Genomic DNA, 26,357 nt, shown 5'->3' with positions numbered 1-26,357 from the left:
GGAGCTTGCATGTGATTTAAACTATTTTTGTGCATTCACCTTGCCCTCTTGCCCACAGGGGATCTCCAGCAGCACCTGCAGGCCATGTTCATCCTGCTCCGCCCAGAAGACAACATCAGACTGGTAGGTTGGCTTTCTGCTTATCTCCTGCGAACCAACGCAAAGGTTAAGCACCACTTGACAAATACACCTGTGTAACTCGGGAGCAGTGGTGTGTGTGTGTGTGTGTTGGAGTGGTTTCGTCAGCAGGTTTGGGGAGGCTTTGCAACCACAAAGGTAGAAAAGCAGCTAATTGTGAAAGGCCTGCTTTGGTTGTTCGGTGAGACAAATTGTATGGCTAGAAGGTTGTCTTTGAACCCAGTACTGAGTGTGCTCTCATAAAGTATTGTAACAGTTGCCAGAGAGGATGGGTAAATTATCTTGGTGTCCTGTTTAAATCAAGAGTAGGTGACTTACGTCTGACCAGTGTGAGCATCTGCCCTTCTATCAGAGTTCAGTTGTGTTCCTCACTCTGCTCTCCTGACTTGTGGCATGCCAAAAGGCCATGGCTGAACAGGTGGGAGCACGTAGGATCCCCATGTGGCCATGCACCTACGCTGAACCTTGGCCTTCTGCTTTCCTGGGCTGTTGCCTCCTATAATGATACAACAAAAACGAGGCATTGCTGTTCATAGCATTGGTGCACAGTCCTGAAGACCTCCGGAAGCCAAATGTGAGCAGTGAGGAATTTGCCTGGGACATGTTGAAGTGCTCTACAAGGCCAGGCATGACTGCAGTATGTCTGCAGCTCTCATCACTCAGTAGCCTGAAGTTTCTTTCCTGTGTTTTCTTGGTGCATCTTAGCAACGTCTGCCCAAAGAAGGACTGCCAGCATCACAAGTGTTGTTCTGGCACCTCTGGTTTGCTGACTCCTCCTGAGCTGTGCTGGAGATGGACTGATTGTATGAGTATAGCTAGGAAACCGCCAAGGTTACTATGGAATGCTTTAGCTTCCCAAGTGACCACCAAAAATAATAGCCAAAGGACCCACTCCCCTAAACTTTGCCAGGCACACCTTGCTGTCACTAAAATTTCAGCGAAAGTGATGGGAATGAGGGTTCTCAATGCTTTTCAGAATTTGAGCCAGGGTTAGAACATTGGAAGCTATTGAACAAGGCATTGTTCAGCAGTATCACTGGCTACATTGTGTGATTTGGGACAAATTAGCCTTAACAGCTGAATAAGGACTTTGTGGGCTGAGACATAAACCCTTTTGTCCAGAGCTACATTTGGAATGCTGAAATCTTGCATGAGGTTAAGTTCGATAGTCTACTTGAATTTAATTGATTCTTGATGAACGAAGGGTGTGCAGGGCTGCAATGGACTCTCTCATAAAACAGCAGATACAAATGAGATTTGAAATATAAACAGTACTGAGAGAAATGCATTCTCTTCATTTTGTTGGCTGCTGTCATTCAGAGGGCAGGCTTCACAGCTCAGGGGGCAGCAGAGGAATCTAATCCTCTAAAAACCTACACTTAAAATTTGGAACAACTCTTGTTTCTGTTGGAGCTGTTGGCAGAGGTTTTTAGCCTTCCATGAAAGCAGGATTAGAGCCATAGTACCAGTGTAAGATCAGTAGGAAGGAGGAAAAGCAGTTAAGAATGCAAAGTGATTGAACATGTTCCTGTAGCTTAGCAGAGCTGGGAACTTGAAAGTTGGACGTGCTTTTTTTGTCTTCAAATCAATTATCTCCATGAGAAATGTGTTTTTGTATGAAACACCTACTATCGTGGAGCATGAAAGGTCAGTATGAACTTCTCAGAATGTGCTGTTCTTAAGGGCTGGTGAAATATCACATCATACTTCTAATGATACAAGAATGTAGCAGAAGATAAAGTTGGCTTGTGTTCAGGTGAGCCTAAAACTTAAGAAGAGTATGGCTGGCCCCGAAAGGACTACAGGGAATGACTTGTTTTGACCAGACTACAGATAACCTTCCCAAACTGAGGAGAAAGCCAGCTCTGTGTAGATGAGCTGGTTGAGAAAGAACTTTCCACCTCATCACAGTTGCTGAAGCGAGGCCATCCTCCCTAGAGTGACTGGGATTTCAAATATCCTCATTTAAAAGGCATCAGAGCACTTGGTGTGCTCCTGCTGGCAGGTGAGCATGTGAACTAGCACTTCTTGGAAAGGTTAGAGATTCATTTGTGATTTGGTAGGCATGTTTGGGCTCTAATAGTAACTTTCAAAGTTGGCTGGTTTACAGTGTCCAATCTGCTGTTTTCTTCAGTAAATTTAGCAAAACAAGTTATCTGCCCCAGTCACGGTTCTTTACTTTGTGCTAAGGGTGTAAGTGTTGAACCAAAGATCCACACTAAGCTATGCCCTGTTTCTCTTAACTGGCCTCTGAAAATCCCACCCCACCAGCGTGTAGCTACGTGACCTTTGCTCACTGTTTGTCTCGCCCTGTTCTAAAGGGTCTTGCATCAAGACTTCCCATTACTTCTGGCCAAATGGGTTTAGCAAAGTATGTTAGATTTTGTTAATCCTCTTGCTGCTGGACTGTCCTCAAGAGAAGCAGAACAGAAACTCCTGTGTGGATGCCCCAGACATGGGGCAGCTGCATCCGTCTGCTCCCGTTTTAGGCAAGTCTGTGCTGCTTGTTGAGGTTTGGTTTTAACCACCAAGACCTTGGTGATTACTTGCTCTTCTAGGTTGAAGAGCACCTTTCTGTTTTCCCACAAGTGGTTAGTTCTAGAAACAACCATCTTGGGGAGGATTCGCACCTTGAAGGACTGACCAGTTTGATCCTCCATGTTTCCAAAGGAATCCCAGTGACTCAAGAAGCAAGAAGGAAAATAAGGCTGGTTTTAGCATGATTTATCCTAAGGAGATGGGGTGGGGCATAGTCTCTGGCTGTACAGAGCACGGCTGTCTGCTGGCATCAGCATTTGGGTAGTTTCTGTTGGTCTTTGGTCCCACTGGGCAAGTCTGGAAGACTCTATCAACACCATCTCCTGCCTGCACTTGCTATTCTGCCCCATCACCAGAGCTGCTGCTCCCTGCAATGCCACTGGGAAGCTTTCCCTGCCGCATTCAGCATTCCCTGCCACAGAGCACTCCGCGGGGATGGCGAGCTCTGTTCAGCTGCCAGGCACTGGTTTAACCTTTGCTGTAGACTCCACCATGTCTTGTGGTCAAGATTTCCCAGCTGGTGGACAGGAGAGCTCTGAGGAGATCAGAGGGGGCTTCCTCTCAGCTGAGAGGTGCTGTTCTGACCTCAAGACTGAGTTGTAAACAACTAAAGGAGCATATTGGGAAAGGCAGCCTGCTCCTGAGAGATCTCACACAGTAGGTAATTTCGGAGCTTTTTTAAGGATGATTGTTTAAACTGGGGTCTCTGAGCCATGACCTGCTGTGAAGGCCACCAAGAGGTGTCTACACAAGCAGTGGCTCAGGAGGGCTTCTGGTGCTTGAGGAATTTGGGTTCAGTTTGTGGAGGATGTCAAACACCACTTCAAACTTCAACCACCGGGTTGCAAGGAATTCAGGAACTGGGTCCCGTTGCAGCAGGCAGGGATGTGTCCACAGCACGGTGCAAGGCTGGGCTGGGACGGCTCCTTCTCGCCTGTGTTTGCTCTCTGCAGGCCCTGCTCAAAGTTCAAGCAGCAGTTTAACAGTGTGGTAAAAACACTGAGGCCAGACAGAGTCTTGGGGTTGGATTGGGCCATCCAAAGTTAAGGTTTAGTATACAGAATTAAGACACTTCCTTTCTAGGGATGTCCTAGTTTCTCTGGTTGGGATCCTGTGACTAAAATAGCTGCAGACAGCTTGGAACAGAGTCCAAGAAGTGTTGCAAGTAAAGGCTGCCTGCTGCATGTGTTGATAAGCAAAACTTTCAGTGCTGGGCTCCCTTCCCCGGGCTCCTCATTAACCAGCAGTCTGTCTGCAAAATTTCCTGGAGTCCCTTCAGTTCTCACTCCTTGTGGCTTCTGGAGGAGCAGCTCACCTCAGTGCAGCCTTCCAGGAGCTTCAGCATTGATCTGACACTCACAATTTAAGTTCCACTGCTCTCTGAATGCTCTCAGTAGTATTTGATTTGGAGGATTTTGGGCTGAACACCAGTCCTCCTAGAGCTCTTTTGGCACTGGGGTGCAAGTGAACGTGGCAGGAGCAACGAGGCACGATGACTTTCACCTTTCCTGGGCGATCTGAATCCAGTGAAGAATACAGCTTAATCATAGGAATATCTTTTCCTGCCAGGTGTACGGCAGCACGGTTGCTTCTGCACCGGGGAACTTGCCAGAAGAATTCAAAGGGCCAACAGGAAACCACATTTGAATTAGATCCTGGTTTTCTGTCCAGCTGCCTGGGCAGCTGGTGGAAAGAGACTCATTGGAGCTGTTGTTGCGCACAGTAGTTTAAAGGAAAGCTCTGGTTCTTGGGGCAAAACCAAAAGTTGAAGGTTCAACACCCGTCTGTCTCACTGATGGTCCATGAAGCTCACTGGGCTGGGACCAGTCAGAGGGCTGAAGGTTGTTCAAAATCAGCCTTGGTGGGACAGAGCAGGGCCTGCAACCAGGTGTGCAGAGTGCACCAGGAGCATCCCAGCTGTTGAGGAAGGCACTGTGTGGGAGTAGAGCACTTCTTACCCAGCTGAGGAGCGTGGGACATGCGTACGAGTCCAGACTGCATCACTGCTTCTGCGCCTGTCACTCAGCATGAAAAAGTGGTCTATAAAGGTAATAATGTGTGTTTTGCTGACTGCACTGCTGATCTCTTCCCCTTCTTTTCTTCAGGCTGTAAGACTGGAAAGTACCTACCAGAACCGCACTAGATACATGGTGGTGGTGTCCACCAATGGCAGACAAGACACGGAGGAGAGCATCGTGCTAGGAATGGATTTCTCTTCCAATGACAGGTACTCAGAGTGTCCAGGTGGGGAAGTCCTTGTGCTCACCCCCACATCAAGTTCAGTGTAGAAATCACTGTTTGGTGTCTTGTGTTTCCTGGGGATACGCTGCTTTAGCTTTTCTAGCCTAACATTTTTCTTGAGATCCAGAATTGCCTTTTTATTTCTTCAAAGGACATGATAAATGTGAACACAGCAGTGCAGGTCAGCATTTCCTCATTCCTCCAAGCCTCAGGCTTCTGTGAGGATGTTCAGTGCCTCTGAATGGTCAGGTCCCCAAGCCCTGCCATCTGCACACCAGAGACAGGGACAATTTGCATGCAAAGAAAGAAAAAGCTGCAATTAGAGAAGCTGGACCTCAGGGTTCAGGAGAGCAGGTAACAAGAAAGTGACTGTCAGGCAGCCCCTTGCCAAGGTCGTGGCACAAAGGCCGGATGGCAGTGTCAGGGTTGGTGATGGCAGATCTTGCACACCGTGTGCTGTCCCCAGGCAGCAGTGTGTCCTCAGGGTTTAGTGCTTCTGCTTCATTCATTTAAATTCCTGCTGACCTTTCCACAAGGCTCTGGAGTGTGGCTGGGAAGCAGCTTTTGCTGCTGGAGGGGCTGTAAGCCAGGAAACAACAACCCAGCAGCTTCAAGGGCAGAACCTTCATATTTAGAAGGGGACAGTGGGCACTTTGGAGAGGGCATGGGGGCACATGACTCTCTTACAAAGAGCTTTAAGTCTCGGTCTCTACTGCAAGACAATCAACTGGGTATTCAACCAGTTTTGGAGGCTTCATACTTGTGCTTACTTCCAGCACAACTGCTACAGGTGTAAGTCTTGCTTTTGACACTAGTTGGAATAAATTACTTCCAGGTAGTTAGTAGGATCACTAGAAAATTTTTTTGAACTATTTGGCTCAGAAATTGCCTTCCAAACATTGCCTGCTGGTCACAGCAGCCACCATGCTTGGTTTGGATGCTTAGCTTGGGTGATGCCTGTTAAAATGGGGGACCAGCTTGATGCCACCCCTGGCTCCTGTCTCTGCACATGTGTGCACAGCTGTGGCTCAGAGATGCTCTTGCCTTGGGGCAAGAATAACTTGTCCTTGCACAGGTTGCTGTGAGCTTGGAACTCGTCGTTGGCTGTGATGTACCAGCACAGCCACCTTTGATAACTGAGAGCTCGCTGGTATTCAGTCTCTAATAACATAGCAGGGTCGTTTTAGCTTTCTGCTGGAGTTCCTGGGGTTCTGGATGGTCACTGTGATCTGCCCTCCCCGAGCCCACTCGGTATTTATAACTCCATGTAGACTTGTTGCTATGGTCTCTGATAAGCGCTCGCTGAACAGTATCACTAAAAATACCCCGGCCACCTTGGGAAGCCTTTTAAAAACACATCTTTCCATGAGCTCATCTCATGTTGTCAACAGAAATAGCTGCGTGCTGCAGTGTCTCCTGGTGCTGGGCACCAGGCATGTACATTTCCAGGGCTCCCTGTCTGACCCTCCAAAGCCTGGTCTCGCCCTCTTCCCGCTCTTCTCGTGAGCTGGAGACTGGCAGGGGTGCTGGAAGTGGTGGAAATCTGGGAGCACCTGGTGCAAAGCATAAGAGCAGGAGGCAATTGAATTCTGTTCTTCAAGATGCTGCTTTGATTATGGAGCAGTTTTGCAGCTTTATGACATTCAGCTCTTTCAGTTTGACAACCTGGAGCAGGTTGTGTTGGGTTCCCCCGCCCCTGCCTTTTTTCCATCGCTTGGTTTCTGCTCTTAACTTGGCTTTTTGCTCAGCCTTACAGAAAACTGGTGGGACTGTGAGGGCAAAGAGAGCAAAGCAGCTGAGAAAGGAGTGGGATTGCCAGGGAGGTGTCTGTATGGGATGGCTGTTGTGCTCATTCTTGAGGTGTGGGAGGGTGAAGAAGGGTCAGGAGTCAGCCACAGGTGATACAGGCTGTGATTGCCAACCTGCCATGCTGCTAGTCACCCTGCTATTGCACTGCTCTGCTCCCAGTCCCCAGCAGCTGTGGCTGAGGGACAAACAAGAAAATAAAACTGTGGATTGCAAAATCAGAGCTAGAACCAAACCTCTTGAGCCTGAGAGGGATTAATCTGTAAAGAAAGCCTTGAAGACTGTGAGCCCCCTCTGACCTTCTGAACAAAGTTCAGTGTTTTGGGATCCTGTTTGCTCTTCTCCTGGGTGTGTTAACCCTTTAAGCTTGCTTGAAAGGATATTGCTGTACCCTGAATCCGGTTGGTGTTCCTTGCCAAGCCCCTGTAGAACAACATTGGCACCATTTGTCACTGAAGCAACAGTGGGATTTTTCATTTTCTTTTTTTTTTTTTTAATGAATACAAAAATGTGCAACTATTGCCATGAAATCAGAATAATAACATGGAGCTGTAGTAGACAGACTGACTTTCTCTTTCTCACTGCAGTAGCACTTGTACGATGGGCTTGGTGCTGCCGCTCTGGAGTGACACCTTGATCCACCTGGATGGCGATGGGTGAGTGCTTCTGTGTGTTCTGTGCTAATACAACTTAGAACCAGGTGTATGGGGAAGGATTCCAGTGCTTGCAGAGCCCTTGCAGGTCCAGCAGCCCTCCTCTGTTGACCTGTATTGGGTTAGTAGGCTCAAAGGCCCTCAATCGCAGTGGTTGTGGCAGGGAACGCCAATAATTGACTTATCTGTGAATAAACACGCACTGAGACAGTGGCTTATGTGTGTGTTTAAGCTGGAGTAAAGGAGCTTTTACTGGCGAGTGGGTGTGTAGTGAAAGCTCCTTAAAGGGATCCTATTATGTGTTCCTCCATCACGCTTGCAGCAGGCAGCACTCAGCCCAACATAAAGCAAGAATGATGTTTCTCTGCCAAATAGACACCTGATTTGCAGACTCCCGTTTGTGCCAGTTACTCAGGCTGTCCAGTGCAGTGCGTGGAATGACTTTTCTTTCCTTGGTAGCTGCCCCAGGATCTCTTTAGCTGGATTCTGTTGCTCCCAGCTGTGGCACTGAATTTGTGTTGCCAAGGTAAACAGCACAGCCCAGCACTGTCCCACTGTCTTAGTTTCGTTCCCAAACAGCAGCTGCTTTAAAAAGTTACTTAGAGCTTTTAGTGTGCTATTTTGATCTGTTTGCTAGCTGAACTCAGCAGTGTATGCATAGGGCTAGACCTTTGCTGTTCTAATGTGCTACAGACTATCAGTTATTAACTAAAAAGTGACTTTTGGGACACGTTTTTACTGTGCCTTTTTTCTTCTCACCAGAGGGTTCAGCGTATCAACAGATAACAGGGTGCACATATTCAAGCCCGTGTCTGTACAGGCAATGTGGTAAGTACTTACTACAAGCTATCCCAATGATCCTTTTTCCAGGTATTTTGGCTGCTTAAGCTCTTAAAAAGCAGGTGCTGCTTTACATTACTGGTACCTTGAGACCTACTTGAGCAGCCAAAAGTTTCCTTCAGAGACAGGGAAGGAAGTTTGATACCAAAGGAAAAAAGCCATGTAAGTGCTGGTGTACAGCAGCTTTGTCTCAGCTGAGGGCAAGGAAGGAATAGGGTAATTTTCCTTGCAAAGGGCTGCTGCTTTGAGCCCAAAGTCACATTGCTTTGAGTATATGTTTGAAATATTTTGAGACATGTTCGTTGTGATAGAGGAAAGAGAAGCTGCATGCATTTTTCTTTCCTTTTAGGGTGGTTCATGTAGTGATCATGAAAGTATTTCTGGCTTGAGCTTCTTTGCATTGCAAAAATACATCGCCTGTCAGCGATGCTGCTGTCACCCCAATGATTTTGACTTGGATCCTTCTGATCCCAGTCAAAGATTTAAAATAAGCTAAAAATAGGAGAGGGGGATTTGTTTCTCAGCAGCAGCTGAAGAAACTTCTGATACCCTTGTGCAGTGAGAGAGGGCAGACACCTAAACATCTCAGTACAGTCCTGAGCCCTTGGTTGTGCATGTCTGATTCCTGGGTGTCCCTGCCCTGCATGCAGGGCAGCTGATGGCACAGTCGGAGCTGTCAGCACCCTGTCTTGGACACAAACTCTGTGCATCTTATTTAGGGCTTGGGTATTTGTAGCAGATTTTGGAACCAGAGACACGGGTGCCTCTGCCCTCTGAATTGTGGGCACCTTCACTGCTGTCCATGCTTGTTTTGGCATGCTCCAATTAAGACATACAAGCTCTGGCAGCGCTAGGAATCCACAGCCTTGCAGGACAGCCTCCTGCACAGTGCCAGGGGTTTGTACCAACTGATGGGACATGAGCAGCATCCTGGATTTGGCTGCTGTGTAGTGCTTGATACCAGCCTGAGGGAGAAATGATAAACCTACAAATATCATTCCCTTGCTAGGTCTGCTCTGCAGAGTTTGCATAAGGCTTGTGAAGTGGCACGGAGCAACAATTACTATCCAGGGAGCCTCTTCCTCACGTGGGTCAGTTACTATGAGAGCCATATCAACTCCGACCAGTCGTCAGTCAACGAGTGGAATGCCATGCAAGATGTCCAGTCCCACCGCCCTGACTCGCCTGCCCTCTTCACAGATGTGTAAGTTGGGCTGGCTCTGCTGAGCCAGTATGTGACTGTCCCCAAATGAGGAGAGAGTTTCCACAAGAGATTGCTCTTAATTAGGTATTAATAAGGAGAGGCTTCCTGTTCCATGTAATAAGTGGACTCTTGGTTAGGTAAACACCAGCACTGGAAGTTTAGCCCTCCTGGGGCTCCCTTGCATCTCCTGCAGCCTCTGTTTTCAGTTTAGTTGTTTACCTTGGGCTTTAGGCTTGCAGACCTTTGCTTCTGCAAGGTAAGTCCCGTGTTACTGGTGAGAGAGGTGTGGTGTACCTAAAAGCATTCTCTCTGCCGGTTTTGTCCTCTGGTTCCAGGCCTGGAAGGAGCAGGTTTCTCTGGACTTTGTTCTTACACTGGCACGTGGCTTTGCACATGTTTAGATTAACGTGGTCTTTTTATCCTTACTCAGTTCATTTTGCTGTAAAGTGTTTATGTATGGACTTCAGAGCACGTGAGCTCCGAAACATCCTCATCTCGTCCACCTGAAACACCTTAGAATGAGGGCAAACAGCAGTGCAGGTTTTTGTCATTCTGAGGAGCTCAGGAAGTGTGGAATGGGACAGTGTGTAGGTCCCACAATGCCTCCAGCTAAATGCTTGGGTATCAGGTGATAGATGGTCCAAAGCAGTGGCTGAGGTAAATGGGTAGATAATTTGGAAAGGCAGAATTTATAGGCTGTATCAACATACAAGGTTTACCACCCCTGTCATTAGTAACTGCTGATGGTGCTGATACCATATAACATGAAAGTAGTGTGTGACCAGATGTGGTGCCAAGTGTGAGGGTTTTCAGTTGCCCATTTTGTAATTACTTCACTGGCCCCAGCTGCTTTCCCAGGATAATAGTGCTTTTGGTTGATTAATGCTCCCAGATATTTCCTGTTGCTGGAGTCCAGTGAGTGAATAATGATGCTAAGCAGTTGTTCAGCTGTGAACAAGTCTTCACACTTGATTGTTTTTTAATGTACAAGGCGGGTGGCTGGAAAGTTTTGGCAAGCTGACAGATTAATATTTTCTTGTAGCTTTTCATATATAAATTTTATCTAACCCACCCTTTCCCTGGTGGCAACTTGAAATTTAATGATTTCCTGGGGACACTTAAACAGCATTCTCTTAAGGGAGTCCTGAAATAGTGCATGAGGTTAAAAGAACCAGGAACTTTCATGATTTTTATTTGTGAACCACCAGTTGAACACTTGCAACGCCCGTGCCCTTGCCAACCTGGCAGCCTTCCAGGGAAAGGTGGTGGGAGATGTCACTGCTGGGTCCCTTCTAAAGATGCTGGGTGAGCCAGCCCTGTGCTGCTGCTCTGCTGCAGCTTCTCCTGGTGTTACTCAGGCTATTTTTGCAGCTGGTGATAAGGCCCCTGGCAGCAGAGGCGGGAGGAATGCAGAGGCTTAGCTGCCCTCGTCTCTCCATGTAAGGAGTTTTGGAGCTGTTACCTTTCCAAGAAAGGTAGGGAGAGGCTTAGATATTGCTCCAGAGGGTATAATGCAGCCATCCCAATTTAAATTTTACCAAATACCAGAGGTTCTCTGGATGACTACAATGGATTAGGAGCATTCAGTTGGTGTCTTTCATATACGACTGTGAATCTAAACTGGGCTTTACTGTCACCTGAATTCCCTCCAGCTGAGGACATGCCTGGGGGAAGTAGTGTGAGAGTCTGAGACCCTGTAGAGTATGCAGTCTGTACCTATTTTAAAAGTGTCATGAATCCAGTTTGTCTCCCCTCCCAGTGACTCTGTTGCTTTCTTCTGACAGCCCAACTGAGCGGGAACGCACGGAACGGCTGATTAAGACCAAATTAAGGGAGATCATGATGCAGAAAGATTTGGAGAACATCACCTCAAAAGAGGTAAGTGGAGAGGGGAGCAGCCCTGGAAGTGCTGTTGTGCAAACTGAAGAGCTCTGTGCTTCATGCCATGAAGAAACAAAAGCTTCACGTGACTTCCTTGTGTCCCTCCTCCCCATGCAGATACGCACGGAGCTGGAGATGCAGATGGTGTGTAACCTGCGGGAGTTCAAAGAGTTCATTGACAATGAAATGATAGTGATCCTTGGGCAGATGGACAGCCCCACACAGATATTTGATCATGTCTTTTTGGTGAGTCTTAACAGTGAAGACAAGAACACTCCTAATACTTCCATGAGTTGGTTGACACAGGGGCCTCTGGAGGAAGTTAAAGGAATTCTAAAGGAGAGATTGGTAGATCTGGGGTCACATACTCTTAAGCGAGACAGTAGTGAACAAGAGCAGCCTGGCTTTTTGGCTATGCTAAGCTTTGCCTTGTAGCACCAAGCTGTAGACCCTGTCCCTAGAGGATGAAAAGATAAAAGTCTTAATTCTAACAGTTTTTCGGGGCTGTTTCCATTGATGTAAGACCAAGTTTTGTGGCTTTAACTGTCCAGGGTACCCACATGCCAAGTTCTTGTGTTTGGGAAAGGCATAACTACAGCAGAGAGGGAGGGAAGCTGTGTGACATCCAGGTGGAATGACGCTCTTGTAACACGGAAAGCTCTGAGTTCGTGTGATCCAGGAGGACCAGAGTAACATAACAAAGAATCCTGGAGATAAGTCACTTAAGGAAACATAAACATTTTGCTGTTTAATGTTTTGCTTGCTTAGTTGCTGCTGGGGCCTGTCTTAATTACTGCAGCTCCTTCTGATGAGTCAGCGTTCCGCTGGATTTCCCAGCCCCGGAGCCATGGACACAGGTTTGGTTGGGCTGTCTAGCCTGTGAGGTTGGCTCCACTTTAAACAAAGCCATTCCTCTTGGACCAGCTGGTCTTTCCAAATGGAGAGAGCCTCTCCCAGTCTCCGGCTCAGAAGGGATGGTCTCTATTAATGTGAGCACTCCCAGGATATCACGTTGGGGTAGAGCCAGGAAACTTGGAAGTACCTACGATGTAATGGATTTTTTTTTGCAGACTATGTGTTACAAGGGGAGAGAGAGACCTGTTACAGGCTTATGGTACTGGCCAAAAGCTGCACAGGCAGCTGGATCTACTGCAGGGCTTGGAGTCTTGGCTCCGAGCGCATTTAATAGGGAGAAAACCTTTCAAAAAAGGCTTGCAGGCAGCAGCACCAAGGAGAAGTGCTGTGGTTAGAGTGTGGAATAAAAGTATTTGCAGAGCAGCTGCTGTGGTGAGGAGCAGTGCTGCTGGGGCTGGGCACCAGCTTTGCTCGGGAGCATGTGTGCTGCAAGGCAGGGTTGTGTTGTGAGGGCTCCGAAAGGCAAGGAGCTGTTTCCTTCCAGGTCGAGGCAAGAACCCTGTGGGATCCCACTTAGGGAGTGCTAAAACAACTAAGCAGGAAATAAGAGACCTAATGATGTTGGTAATTATGGATCAAAGGACAGGAGAAAAGGCTTTCACCCCTGCAGCATTGTTCTCTGTACCTGTGGAAACTGATGGTTCCCAGGCCTGAATTAAATTGTTCTTCCTTGACTAGAAAGAGACAACATTAAACTGAGTCTGGGCCTTGGTAAATACAATCATTTTCATCTGGATCATCTTTCCATTTGGGAGCCTTTTTAGGGCCGGGAAGCAGAGAACTTGTACACCTTAAATTTTGAAGGCAACCTTTGAGTGGTTTTGTCCTCAGTCAGGTTTGTGTTTGAGCGGAAAGCAAGCAGCTTGGAGGCCCTGTGTGTGCTGCAGAGGACAGGGTTACCTAGCCAGGGTTAGTTAAATGTGTTCATTTCTCTGCTCACACAGGCTTTGAACGTGGGGAGAAGAGGTGTAACCCAAGTGAGCTTAGGTGTTGCTGCCTTTGATGTCGAGATGGGTGTTTCGTGTATAAGGAGCACCTGGATGGTTTTTAAATGCAGGCAGTTTCTCCTCTGTGGGGCAGAGCTGGCAGCAGCCTCCAGGGAAAGGGTGGAGTGGTCCTGTCTTGCTGAGGTTGATTTGTCAGCGGTTTGCAGGAAGTGCCAACACACAGTGCTGGGCTCTTGTTGGCAGAGCTGCTTCTTGTTTCAGAAGGGATCTGGTTAATGGGGTGAGAGAAGGTGCTGAACATCAGTCCTGGTTACCAGTTGTGTACCCCTATGCTCAAAGGACCCCCAGCTCTTCAACCTTTTGCTGGTCAGCTTCCTCCTCTGGTTCACTGGTGACCATCCCTCCCTCCACCAGTTGTCTGGCCATGCCTTCCTTCTGCCTGATGTGTCCCTTTGCATGTTTTCCCTGCAGGGCTCAGAATGGAATGCCTCCAATTTGGAAGATTTGCAGAACAGAGGGTGAGTAGCTTCAGGCCATCAGTTTAAAAGCAAGAGCCTGGCTTTAACCAGCAAACTCTATTCCATACCTGCTGTGTAACCTGAGTCTTACTAAAGGGTTTGCAGATCCAAACAAGCTCTTGCTTCCTCCAAACTCCTTGTCCCACGAACAGGCACCCTAAAGTAAAAGAATCTTCCTCCGACCTTGACTAATGTCCCCAAGGCAAACAAAGGAAGGCAGCAAGCTCATAGCTATAAGTAGTAAAAAGCTGCAATTACTGAACTGGGTGCTGCATAGTTGGCTCCGTGCCCTCGGCCCCAGCCCGTTGTTCTGGACTGATTACAGAGGCACTTCGGACCTCCAGGCTGTGGCAGGAAGGAAAATGTGGAGAAGAGCATTTGGTGCTCTGAGTGGGGCCCAGTAGGAAGTAAAGTCCTGCAGCTCTCAGGCCGAGCACTGATGGGGTCCTCTGGTTCCTGCCATTCCTACTTTTCAAGCTTAGAGTGTCCTTTCTCCAGACCAGGTGGATATAAGCATCGGGATTGTGCAATTAAATAATTATTCATGGGTTTGGCTTATTTGTGCCAATCCAGTGGAAAAAACTAATCATGCTGCTGAATTGATAGTGTAATTCTATACCTCAGAAATTCAGCCTGGCAAAATTGACTCTTCTTGTTGAGCTCAGGCTTTGCTGTGGTTTCCTTGAGTCTGACAGGTCCTACTTGATTGCCAGTGATCTCATACCTGCTTGGGAAAAGGGGTGTCACTCCCTTGCAGCGCCCTTGTTCTGCCTGATATCCCAGCACGAGTGCATTTCATAAGCATCTTACAAGTAACCCTCAGGGCTAAAAATACTGAGTGCAGTGTACATAAATACCACACGCTTTCTCTAGCAGTTTCCTTTCCAGAAAATTTAGGGATAAGAAATAAATCCTCCCCAGAGGCTCATTGTCTGTTACATCTCTCTAGTTATTTTATGCATTTGTTTATCTTTGGTGTTACTTGGGGGCTTAGTGTTCATCTTCCCATGGTTTTGGTACAGCAGGAGGAGAGATTCACAAAGGGGCTTGGAGAAAAGTGTGCAAACACTAATTGCAGGAGCTCCTGTGGCATAAGTGTTGCTGACACATAGCATAGAGGTGGTGGGCAGTGTGACCTGACATAGTGCAGGGGAAGTTTATATCCATGGATCCCTGTTATCAGGCTCTACACTGCCCAGCAAAACCTATTGTCTGTGTTAGCTGCTGCTTCCTTGCATTAAGTCCTGGTTTCCCAGGAATTTTGTTCAAGAGTGCACTTCCAAATGCCCTTAGCAAAGCAAGGCAAGGCTGCAGTGTAGCAGTGGGACATCTCTCTGAACTGGCTGTGTTTCTCTCTGTGTTCCCATGCAGGGTGCGGTATATTTTGAATGTGACTCGAGAAATAGATAATTTCTTCCCTGGGCTCTTCGAATACCACAATATTCGGGTTTATGATGAAGAAGCTACAGATCTTCTGGCTTACTGGAATGATACCTACAAATTCATCTCCAAGGCAAAGTAAGTCTTTTCAGAAAACACAACACACACGTTTAGAAGATATATACTAAGCATTTTGTTTTCCTGCTGATTTTCCTAACTGCTTTTCCTCCTTGCCTACCTAGCATCAGAGCATTTTCATTTTGTGGTTTGCAGTAGAACAACATCTCCGTGCTAGAGGCTGCCCTGAACTGCTCAGTATCTCTTTGGGATGTGTTTCTAAGTTGTGACACCACGTTTGTGGTACAGGTTCTCTTTTTACTTGGAATACTGCTTGATGCCAGTGGGCCATTTGGGCTGAGCTCAAGGGTGCTACATTAGTCTTCAAGGGTTTTCCTGTATCTCTGTGTTTATCCACTTTGCAATAACAACTTCAGAAGAGCTGTTGTAACAAAATCTGTTGCAAATATTAATTAGACCTTGTTCTTCAGTTTCTTTGTGTGTCTTGCTCCAGTTTGTAAATTGGATTATCAGATCACATCCCAGACTCCAGCTGCGGCCACAGTGTTGAAAATACATTTGATAATACTCTGGTAAAGAAGTTGCTGCTTTCTTAAGCTTGTCATATGTTTTCTGTTTAATGATCCTCTTTTGTTCTTTCTCTCACTTCAGGAAAAATGGTTCTAAATGCCTGGTGCACTGCAAGATGGGAGTGAGCCGCTCAGCATCCACGGTGATTGCCTATGCCATGAAGGAATATGGCTGGAACCTGGACAGGGCTTACGACTACGTGAAGGAACGGCGCACTGTCACCAAGCCCAACCCCAGCTTCATGCGGCAGCTGGAGGAGTACCAAGGGATCCTGCTGGCCAGGTGAGTGGAAGGAATGATCCTGATTGTCCATGTTAAGGCATGACACTTCAATGGTTGACTCTGTTCTTATAGTCAGAGCTTGTATCACTGCATTGTGCAAGCTCGGGATCTTAGGAAGGGTAGCACTCTGTTCTCAGGGTTATCAACTGAGCCTGGGAAGACGGGTGTAACAAGGAGCTTTCAGGAGGCTGCTTGACTTCTAGGATGTTTGGTTTTTGGAAAGTAGCATCCCATGAAGTGTTATCTGAGTGCAACATTCAAGAGCTATGCAGGCTCCAACAGAGATAAATGATATCCCTGTTGCTTGTAACATCACTTGGCAGGGAACTTGCTTTGTCTCCTCACAGTTCCCTGTTGAGCATGCCCCTCCTCAGCAGCTGGTCTGGTTTTATTTAGATCCCTTTGGTAAGTGTTGGTGTGAGGGGAGGGGACAGGATGTTCTGTGCATTGCAGCAGTGGTGTTTATTCCTGCCTGGAGTCCTGAGGCCGGTCTGGAGCTGGGCCTGGGTATGGGCAAGTGTGTTGTAATCCCAAGCCTGTCACCTGACTAGCAAAAAGAGATAAATATTGCATGTTTCTAAGCTGTGTTAAGCAATGTCTTCACGTGATCAGCAGGAAGGAGGTAGTGATACTCTGTTTTGCCAGATTATGGTATTTTGTTTGGGATCCTGGTGTGCTTTGCCTGGGAGCAGATCTGCAGCAAACAGAGTTACTCAATCTGAGCCTTCTGCCACAGGGGGTGGCTCTTAGCAGGTTTGGACCAAAGTAAACAGTAAATTTCAAAGCTGCTCAGTGCTATTGGGAGATGCCTGCTTATTGTGGAATCAATTTAGGTTGGAAAATAGCTTTAAGGTCGAGTCCAGCCATTGTTTTATACGCTGTTATTTACAGCAGCTCAGTCACTCATGTGCTCGCTTTAGGGCACACTTCTTACCTCTGTCCCCTGCTTGATTTTGTCCTTTCATGTCAGTTCTATCCACTTGCAAAGACCTCCCTTCCCTTTCATTCTAGTAACTTATCCTTCCTTCTTTGCTCTCTACCTGTTCCCAGCAGCCTGACTGTGTGTGTTGCTGGGCCAGGCCTGGATTCCCAATTTTTACACCAAACCCTTGGTGTAAGCTCCCCTGTCACTGTAGTGTGCTTCCTCTTTCCCTCTCTGCACAGGTAAACAACCTCGGGGCTCCTCCCAACTTACTCCCTGGCCAGGTGCACCCACAGGATCTTCATCCTCCACCTCTTGCTTTGCCTGCTTTCCTCTCTCCTGCTCCCCAAACCCTGCCTGCCATAATGACCCTCTTTCTCTCTAAAAAAGCAGCCAAGTGGTATCGAGTCTCAGGACAGATCACATGGAATAGATAATTTTAAAAAACAGTGCCCTGCTGGACTGAAACCCTTTGGGACAGACACCACACCTGCCTTGGGTGCCTCATGTGACACCAAACATGCTGCTGGCACCAGTTAGTAAAGGTCAGTGCTTAACTCTGGGCCAGAGATGACCTGACCAGTGTGGTTTGCAATGACCACACTGGGAACTTAGATCTCATTGGGGTAGATTGGATGGAGAAAAAGAAGCTTTTTAGGTGTGAAAAATGCACCAACAGGTTAGTGAACACCTGTGAGGAGCCCTGGTGTGGGACCAGCTGGTCTCTCACATCTTTAAGCCCTCAGGCTACCAGTTGGTTTGGGTAATCTGCCAATCTGGTGGTTGGTGACATGCCTGCAAAGCCACCCTGTACAAACATTTTGGTTAAGGATTATTTTTCCCTTTTAGTAATTTCTTTTTTGGAGGTATATCTTTCTTGCTGCCACCATTTATAGGCATGTGGCTTCCCTTCCACTGAAGCACAGCCCTGCTCCTGACCTACTCTTCAAGTCCCTGTACAATGGCACAAACAGGATTACTTGTGAGGCTTTAAAAAATGCAAGAGCAGTGTGTTACATCTGTGGAGGACGAAAAAGCCTGCAGTAAATGAAGCTTCACTGAAGCAAGGAATGGCCCCTCCATGCTGCAGAAACTGTCCCTCTTTATCCACTTCCTCTCTCAGCTCCAAACTGCTTTTTTTTCCCTCTTTCTTTGTGTTATTCAGCTTTGCCCTCTGGCCGCCTTGTTTATTGCTGCAGTATTCCAGGACAGGTAAAAAAAACAAAAACAAAAAAACCAACAGATTGACACTCATGTGACTGCTCCAATTTCAGGGGGAAGGTATGTGAGGGCAGCCATGTGCTCACACTATCCAGTTACGGTTTTGTGCTGGGGTTATGGCAACTGGGATATGTTTTCCAGCTGTAAAATGAAAACCCCCTGCCTGCTTTTAGTCACAACAAGAAGTGTGTTTTGCTCTTTGGGACTGTCATGCTTCCTGGGGTTAGTTAAACTGTCCCCTCCCTCTGTTGATAAACACAGCAAGGCTGAGCCAGGCCTGTTTCTGTTATTAGTTATAGATAAGTTACAGGAAACTGGTGTATGGGATCTCCTGTGCCTTGTGCAGCTTGTGAATCAGCAGCAGTTTTATACCCAAGCCTGGAGAGCTGGTGGGAGGTGTGGGGGACTCCTGGTCCAAAGCTGGTGTGGGCACAAGCACTGGGAATGTTGCCCAGGAAGGTCAAGGGGTGGCTGTGGGCTGTGAGAAGGGACGTGGGCTCCTGTTCTCTGACTCTGCATCAAGCACCTCATGCAGGTTGTCAGACTGGGGAAGTGTGAGATGGGAAGGTAGCACAGCACACCTCTGCCAGTGGTGCTTGACATCTGATTTGGTCCTCAGATCTGTGCCAGTTGCTCACACAGGAGGGTAATTTTCACTTTAAAAATCAGATGTGCAGCAGAGGGCTGGATTTGAGCACTGAAGTGCCCTCAGAAAACACCAGCAGCTCCCCAGGCTGTATGAGCAGAGATGTCAGATGACAATCCCATACAGAGCCCAGGCAAGAACCTGCCTTAAGGGCAAGCCTGGTTCTGCTGCCAGTGTCAAACTGCTCCAAAAACCATTGGAGACAGAGCATGTGCACTTCAGGACAGTGTCCTTGGCCTTTGATCTTGACCCTCCTCTCCTGAGAAAGGACCTGTGTCGCACGTGAAGGTTGTCACTGATTATAGGGTTGGAAAGCTAAATCTGCAATGGATTATTTTCCTTAGCTGTTGGGCACCCACAGGTGAGCTGGCACACGGTAATTAGCTCAGTACCATCTGTTAACTAACTTCCTGTGGTCACTGGATGTGTCTGGGAGCGCCTGCTCATAACAGCAAGGTACTGGAGGGGTTTTGCAAGATCTCCTGCAGCTCCAAGGAGGTTTCTGTGGTTTCTGTGTTCCTCCTAGGGGCAATGGGTGGAAACACATCCCTGTGGCCGTAGCCACTCAGCAAACCCTGGCAGCCTGGGCTAGCTCTGGGATTTCATGGCAAGAAGTTGCCTCCAGTGCTCTCTGTAAGCCCAGGTGCATGGGTTGGGGATTTTGGCAGGTGGAGATAAGGAAGGTGATGCAATGCCACCGGCAGTTGCTTGGCCTTTTGATGGTTCAGACTTTCCTAAAGGGGCTTTCCAGGAGCTGGAGGAGTTCTGAGCTTCCTTCCTGTGGAAGGTGGGTGGTAATTTGGGCTTTTGTTTTAATTTGTTTACCATTGAGGATATCTTATGTATTTTTGCACACACCCACCTCTACTCATCCCACCCTATCCTTTGGTTACAAGAGCCAGTTATTGATGACTGAAGCTACTCAGAGAAGGAACCGTGAGGGAAACTGGACTTTATTCAGTGCCCACCACCTGCTTGTGTCCAGCACAAGGGGTTCTCTCTCATCTGGTCACTGCTCACCTGCTAGCAAATGACAAAGTGCTGGCTGAGAAGGGACCAAATTCTGCAGTCAATTAAACATTGCATTTGTTGAGTGGACAGATCCAATGCCACAGGGGAATAGCGAGGGGTGTGTGGAGCAGAATGGTGCCATGGGATTCAGCTCCTGGAAAGTGGCTCTTTACTGAATCAACTTTTCCAGCAGCAGGTTTGGCCCTGAACTGTTCAGGTGAAGCTGCAGTTGTGGCCAGTGACTCCTCCAGCATTTGGCACAGTTTTTGTTGTAGGTTGTGTCCTCTTACAACCTCTTACAAGGTGGATCTGGCTCTGGTATGTGGAAATTACTCACTGTTTTCCTTTGCTCTCCTTGCCCGCAGCAAACAGCGGCACAACAAACTGTGGCGCTCACACTCGGACAGCGACCTCTCGGATCACCACGAGCCCATCTGCAAGGCTGGGCTGGAGCTGAACAAAAAGGAGATCACCACCTCAGCCGACCAGATCTCAGAGGCCAAGACCAACGACAACCAGCAGCCCATGTCTCCCATCTACTCAGCTGAGCTGGACAGAGAGCAGCAGCTCCCAGAGGACACAAACATGATCGAGGACGTGTGTGTGAAGGAGAGAAGGATCCACTTAGAGTTTACTTGCAGAGACTTCCACGCTGAGCAGATGGAGGACAAGCTGAACCTGAACAATATCAATGGCTGTACGGCGGGGTGCTGTGTAGACTCTGTCCCCCCTGACAACTGCCATGCTTCTGAGGCCTTAATGCAGCTCCAGCACCCCTTGGAAATAACGGAGTTTCCTGATCTGACAGTGGACGATCTAGAAAAAGATGCCCTTAAGCCTGATATGAACGTGCACTTGGTTCCCATGGAAGAATTCACTTCATGCTTAAAAGACTTCCCCCAATCCCCAAACCAAAATTCCCCAGGTCTCCAACAGAACCCTCAGCCCGAAGTGACAGACCTCAGCACAGACAGGATTGATTTCTTCAGCGCTTTGGAGAAATTCGTGGAGCTCTCCCAGGAGAGCCGGTCACGCACCTGCTCCCATTCCAGGCCAGAGGAGCAAGGGATTGGGAGGAATGGGGTCTCCAGGGTGCCCATGCTGGAAGTGCCACCTGCTGCAGATGGGAGTGCAGATGCTCGAAGGCACAGCCCTGGAAACTCTCCTCAGGCATCAGATGACTCTTCCACAGATGAAGAGCAACAAAAGGTTAAAATAACTTGCTCAGTTTTTTTAGGAACTGCTGCTCGATGCTGTCTGTGGGGTGGCTGTGGATGGGATTTTCTAGCCCTGCTTTCACTGGACAGAGTGTTTGGGGAGGGATTGCTAGATGCTTCTCCCTTCCTTCACTTTTAGATACTTGCCCTTTTCTGCACTTTTTCCTTAAACATCAGTTTGCTGGCATTGGCAGGGCCGTGAGCTGACCTTGACCTGACCTGCTGTGCTGTTCTCGTGAGAAACTTATTTTTGAGTTTTGCATCAGGACAGCAGAAAGGTGGGACTTGACCCACTAATTTAGCCAGACCGTGAGCCCAGCCAGCATCCCAAATCTGCACAGATACTTATCTGACTTGAGAAATCCACCAAAGAATGGGGCAAAACTGGCCCTTTTCCCTGGCTGGGAAGTACCAGCATTGGGGTAGTAAATCAAGGCAGGTGTAGAGCTTCCATTGCTGGAGGAAGAAATTAACCTGTCCAGGTCTGGAGTGATGGGATTGGGCACGTCATGGCTCACTTCTCCTGGGTAGAGAGATGGTCTTGACAAAATTTAGTAACCTCTAAATTTAGGTACCTTTTTCTAGTAATTGCTTTTCAGCCTCCAGGACTCTCACAGGGATTGATGATGTCCTGGGCCATCATTTTCTGGGAGCTTCTCTTATTTAAATTCCACACTGAATTGCTTGAATCTTTTCCATCTCCATGTGAGGCAGTAAGGCTCTTCCAAATATAATAGGCCAGTGCTCTCTCCTGTGATTTGGCAGAGAGTGTCTGTGGGGATTGGGATCCTCCCTGGCCATTTTCCTCTGGGAAACCAGAGTGTTTCAATGCTTGGTCATTCTTTTTGCTGTACTTCTGTTTGCTCCATACGTGAGCAGAATTTGTCATGTTTTCAGTTCAAAATGGCACTTTTAGCAGTATTAGGATTCTTTCTGTTGGACTTTTCTTCACTTAAAAAAAAAAAAGCTACCTTTTCCTTGGGGTTTGTGGCAATTAAAGTTCTTAGATCTCAGTCTAAGTGAAGATCCAGCCTGGAATATGTTAAATTCAGTCCCAGAGACAGTAAAAAAATCTACGTTAGTGATCAGTGCTGTGGTGATCTCTCTCCACACACTGCCACATGCTTTTTTGTTCCTTTGGGGATGTGCACCCCTGTTTTCTCTACCCTACTGCTGTTTGCCCTGTGTCAGCACAGCTGATGCACTCCGTAATTCTCCTGTCTGTGTGTTGCAGGAGGTCCCTGAGCTGCCTGGTGCAGGTCATCTCACGAGATCCCACTCGGAAAATGCCATTTCTGTGAAGGAAATTATCACAGAGATCGAGTCAATCAACCAGGGAGTAGGACCTGCCCAGCAAAAAGAGGGTTCAGCCAACCTCAGCCAGACACCAAAGAGGAACATGGTGCATGACCTGCCAGTGGAGGTGATTTGGGCATCAGAAAAACTGGAACAGAGTGAAGGAGCCTGTGCTGGACACCAGGAAAAGGAGAAGGACCCTCTGCCAGCTGAGCAGGAAGAAGCCCCATCTCTGCAGCTGTCTTCTGGTAAATCAGACCTGGAGGAAAGCAGCTCTGGTGGGGAGCAGCAGGAGCCTCGTGGCTCTATCAACCCTGAGCCCAAGTGGTGCCCCGGCTCCGTCCGGCGCGCCACGCTGGAGTTCGAGGAGCGCTTGAGGCAGGAGCAGGAGCACCAGCACACAGCCCCAGCCTGCACTTTACTGACCCGCAAGAACTCCAGGAACGACTCCCCTGCTGCGAGCTCCTGCCACGGGGGAAGAGCGAGGAGCCACCCCTGGAGCTGGCTCTGGAGGGTGACAAGGTTCAGGGTCCAGGCGCTGAGGAACCACTGCTGCCTCCTGGGGCAGAGCAGCCTGTGGGCAGACACCTGCCTGCACCCCTCGGGCCCCCTGCCCAGGAGTCCCTGCCCGCAGAGCCCAGCCCGGGGCAGGAGGGAGCGGCACAAGAGCGCAGGACAGTGGTCTCGTTTGACGGGACGGAGGAGCCATCCCTGCCCTCCCTCCTGCCAAAGAGAATCGAAATCATCGAATACACTCTCACGGTGAGGCCTGCGGAGCAGCGCCCCGACACAAGCTGTGAGCAGGGCGGGCTGGCCACGGCCACCCCGTCTTTAGATGAAAACTTGAACCCCTCGGTGTGCTTGGAGAAGGCTCTGGTGGATCCCTCGCCGCCGGAGCACACGGTACGCAAGCAGGCCGCCTTCACCGTGAGCAGCCCCAGCGAGGAAGGCGGTGGGATATCTGCTCACCTCGGCGTTGCTTCTCCCTCTGCCCAGGTGACCTGTCCACCTCCAGGCAGCCTCGAGCCCTCTCCTTACCCCTACATCATTCACCTGGAAGGTGTCACCGAGCAGAGCACGAGTACAGACGATGAGCCGGTCACGCCGTGTGGCACCGAGGGAGATGCAACTCTCCCGTTCAGGGATGGTCCCAAACCTCTCTGCGGGGGCAGTGCTGGCATCTCGAGGCAGCTGAGCAGTGAGGACTTCAGCAGGCAGCATGCTGAAAACATGGACTTTCTGGACATCTCGTTCCTGTGTTACAGCCTCCCGCACAGCTCCAGCAGCCGCAGCGTGGAGGAGCGCTCCAGCAGCCCCGGGCTGGTCAAGCAGCGGGCCAAGGAGATAGAGGCTCGGATCCGGCACGCAGGGCTCACCACGCCCTCCCACATGAAGCGCTCGGCATCCCTGGCCAAACTGGACTGCCTGGACCTCTCCAAGGATGACTTACGCGAGAGGGAGTCAGCCTCTTCCGATGCCAACCCGGTGCTTCTCACCTGCGTTGCCCTCGGTCGTGGCTTTTGTGGGGGGAGTTTCGAGAAGGGCTCGGAGAGTCCATGTGGGAAGCATCTCCTCTCCTCCCCAGAGCCCACTAAGCATTTTGTGGAACAGCTCAGAACAGCCGAGTGCATTGCCCAGAGCAAGCCGGTGGAGAGGCCGCTGGCTCAGTACGCCAAAGAGTGCAGCTCCAGCCAGCAGAGTTTGTGTTCCAGTGCAGATCCGACGTGGACTAGCTCCGGGGAGAGCCCTCCACTGCTCCAAGTGCAGGTCCTGGACTCCTTGTCTCCATCTCAAGCTCTGGCTGTCGCCCCACGGCAGCAGCACGGGAGAACTCACCCTCTGAGGAGGCTCAAAAAGACCAATGACAAAAAGCGGACAACCAATCCCCTCTACAACACGATGTGATCCTGGGCCCTTGGCTGTGATTTCTTACCCAGAACCCGTGGTGTTGCTTTCACGCAAGGGGCAGGTGTAATATAAGGAACATGCACTTTATTGGTTAATTTTATATATATTGTCATTTTACTGTTCCTGGCGCATGTAGGTGTGGGTTGGTTCTTCTGTGTGTGACTCTGACTGCAGGACTGTTTGGGTTTTTTTAAGTTTAACTCAGATAACCTCAAATGTTCTTTTTTTGTTGTTGTTGTTGGTTTGTTTTAAAAGAACACCTTTACCATGAGAAAATTGATGTTGGCTTGCTTCGGCAAGGTGGAGTTTTGCTTACAACCAGATCCTAGTTCCTAACTTGAATTTTCCCCATGCCTTGAAATGGTGCTGGGCAGTTGGTGGGGTGAGAGCCCCTGTAAATGTGAAGGTTGTGCCAAGGTCCCTTTGTTTGGCCTTTCTTTTATTCTGTAAACTGGAACTCCACGATGCTGGCAGAACCCTCACAAAGCTGCTTCAGGACAAACCCCCTGGGCTCGCTTCAGCTGGTGCTTCCCCAAAAGGAGCACACAGGGGTAAGTCCTCCCGAGGGATGGGCTCTAATAACCCTAGGCAGCACCTAGACCAGCTTTCCTGTCTGCCATGGGGCACACAGAGCTCTCTGCTCTGTGCTGAGGTGGGGCAGAGCTCCTCCAAGAGCTGCCACATTCACCTCTACCCCCAAAGCCAGTGTTCTTTTAAAACAAACGCCTCATTAGGGTTTTAACCCTCCCATTACTTGAATACTGCTGTGGGCCTTCCAAGTTCATGGCCATATCATCTGTCCTCCGCCCTCCTCCTACTGCCTGCCCTCTGCCCCAAAGCTGTTCTTGTGCTGCCTGAGTTTCCCTCTCCTCTCTGCCACGCTCACGGGTGTTTCTGGCCGCTCCCCAACCCTGAGCTGTTTTTGTTACATGACATACTGCCCTTAATGCAAAGCTTTGTCCTCTCTGCTGTCACTTCTAACTCTGGACCCAGAGAGAAAATCTTTTCGTGAAGATTTTTCTTTTTCTTTTTCTTTTTTTTTTTCTTTTTTTTTTGGGGGGGGGGGGGGGGGGCTAAATTGTATATATGATATTTATATTAATTTTTTTTTGGTCTTTTCTATGTTTTTTTTAAAAAAAAAAAGAAGGGCAAGACTGTGTTCTGTAAACTGGAAAACAAACCCACCTGACTCAAACTCAGTTCTGTTCTTTGTGATCTGCACAGACACGGGAGTGGATTTGACATTTTAAGCTGTCTTCCCTTTCCAAAAGTGAGCCTCAATGCCAAATGTGTCCCTTCTCCTCCAGTCCTGCGTGAACCCCTGTTACCCCACGGTGGGAGGGGCACTGTATGTCTGCCCATCTCCTTCCTGCTTGAAGCTGGGCTCCAGGAGTGCCAGTTGGACATGGAAAGCTTTTGGCTGCTCCAAGCCATTCTGCAGGTTCTTGCTTCCCCAGAGAAACCGTGTGTGAAGGCTCTGCTCCAAGTTTCAGCAAATTATTTTGTGGTTTCTGAGCAGTTTGGCTAATCAAAGCTCCTCATTTCTAGCTGTGTGCATCAGCAAGTTGTCCCTGTGCTGTAGGAGCAGAGGGAAAGGCCAAGAGGAGCTCTGAGTCCTGTCCACAGTCCTGTGGCAGGTCCTGAGCTGGTGCTCGGCTGGGGCCCAGACCTGCCCTCTGGGGAGGAGCAAAGCAAAGAGAAGATGCAGAATGGCTCAGGCTGCTGAAGCCCAGCACGGAGAGGACGTGGTGTGGGAGGAGCAGCAGCCAAGGCCATGCCTAGAAAGCAGCCCTAAAGCTGCAGAGCCTTGCAGGCTCTGATGGGACAAACTCTTGAGCTGGAAAGGAGTGCACGGCACCGGAGTGCTCTGGAGTATTGGGAAGCAGCATGTGCCTGCCCTGGGGAAGGGGTGTCAGCGATCCCCAGCCTGCCCACAGCTGGTGGCAGAGGATAGCCGAGCAGCTGGCAAGGTAATGCCACCTTGCTGCGCTCTGTTAGCTCCCAGGGGTCCTCCTGTGCTGCCTTGCAGCCTGGGCAAGGTCTGTGAGTCCACCTGTGCTCCAGCAGCCACGAGCACTATCCCTCCCTTTCCTGAACTCTGGCAGGGGGTTGTCACCCATGCTGGAGCACAGCCCTGTCCTGGGT

The 26,357-nt window shown here is 49.0% G+C and overlaps 1 protein-coding gene across 1 annotated transcript in view; it reads left to right on the top strand.

The window, feature by feature from the left end:
* The window catches only part of SSH2 (slingshot protein phosphatase 2), an 88,184-nt gene extending 62,909 nt beyond the window's left edge, over nt 1–25,275 (top strand). Inside the window, 13 exon segments of the mRNA XM_039562907.1 lie at nt 59–123; nt 4,782–4,903; nt 7,311–7,379; nt 8,139–8,204; nt 9,226–9,420; nt 11,205–11,298; nt 11,419–11,547; nt 13,635–13,681; nt 15,053–15,199; nt 15,791–15,991; nt 20,157–21,000; nt 22,243–22,762; nt 22,765–25,275. Of these exon segments, the coding sequence (XP_039418841.1) occupies nt 59–123; nt 4,782–4,903; nt 7,311–7,379; nt 8,139–8,204; nt 9,226–9,420; nt 11,205–11,298; nt 11,419–11,547; nt 13,635–13,681; nt 15,053–15,199; nt 15,791–15,991; nt 20,157–21,000; nt 22,243–22,762; nt 22,765–24,209 (3,944 nt within the window). The 3' untranslated portion in view covers nt 24,210–25,275.
* Nucleotides 25,276–26,357: the final 1,082 nt, after the last annotated feature.

This window comes from Corvus cornix, chromosome 19 (assembly GCF_000738735.6).
Source record: "Corvus cornix cornix isolate S_Up_H32 chromosome 19, ASM73873v5, whole genome shotgun sequence".
In the NCBI taxonomy this organism is placed as follows: domain Eukaryota; kingdom Metazoa; phylum Chordata; class Aves; order Passeriformes; family Corvidae; genus Corvus; species Corvus cornix.
This window is presented reverse-complemented; position numbering and strand designations above follow the sequence as displayed.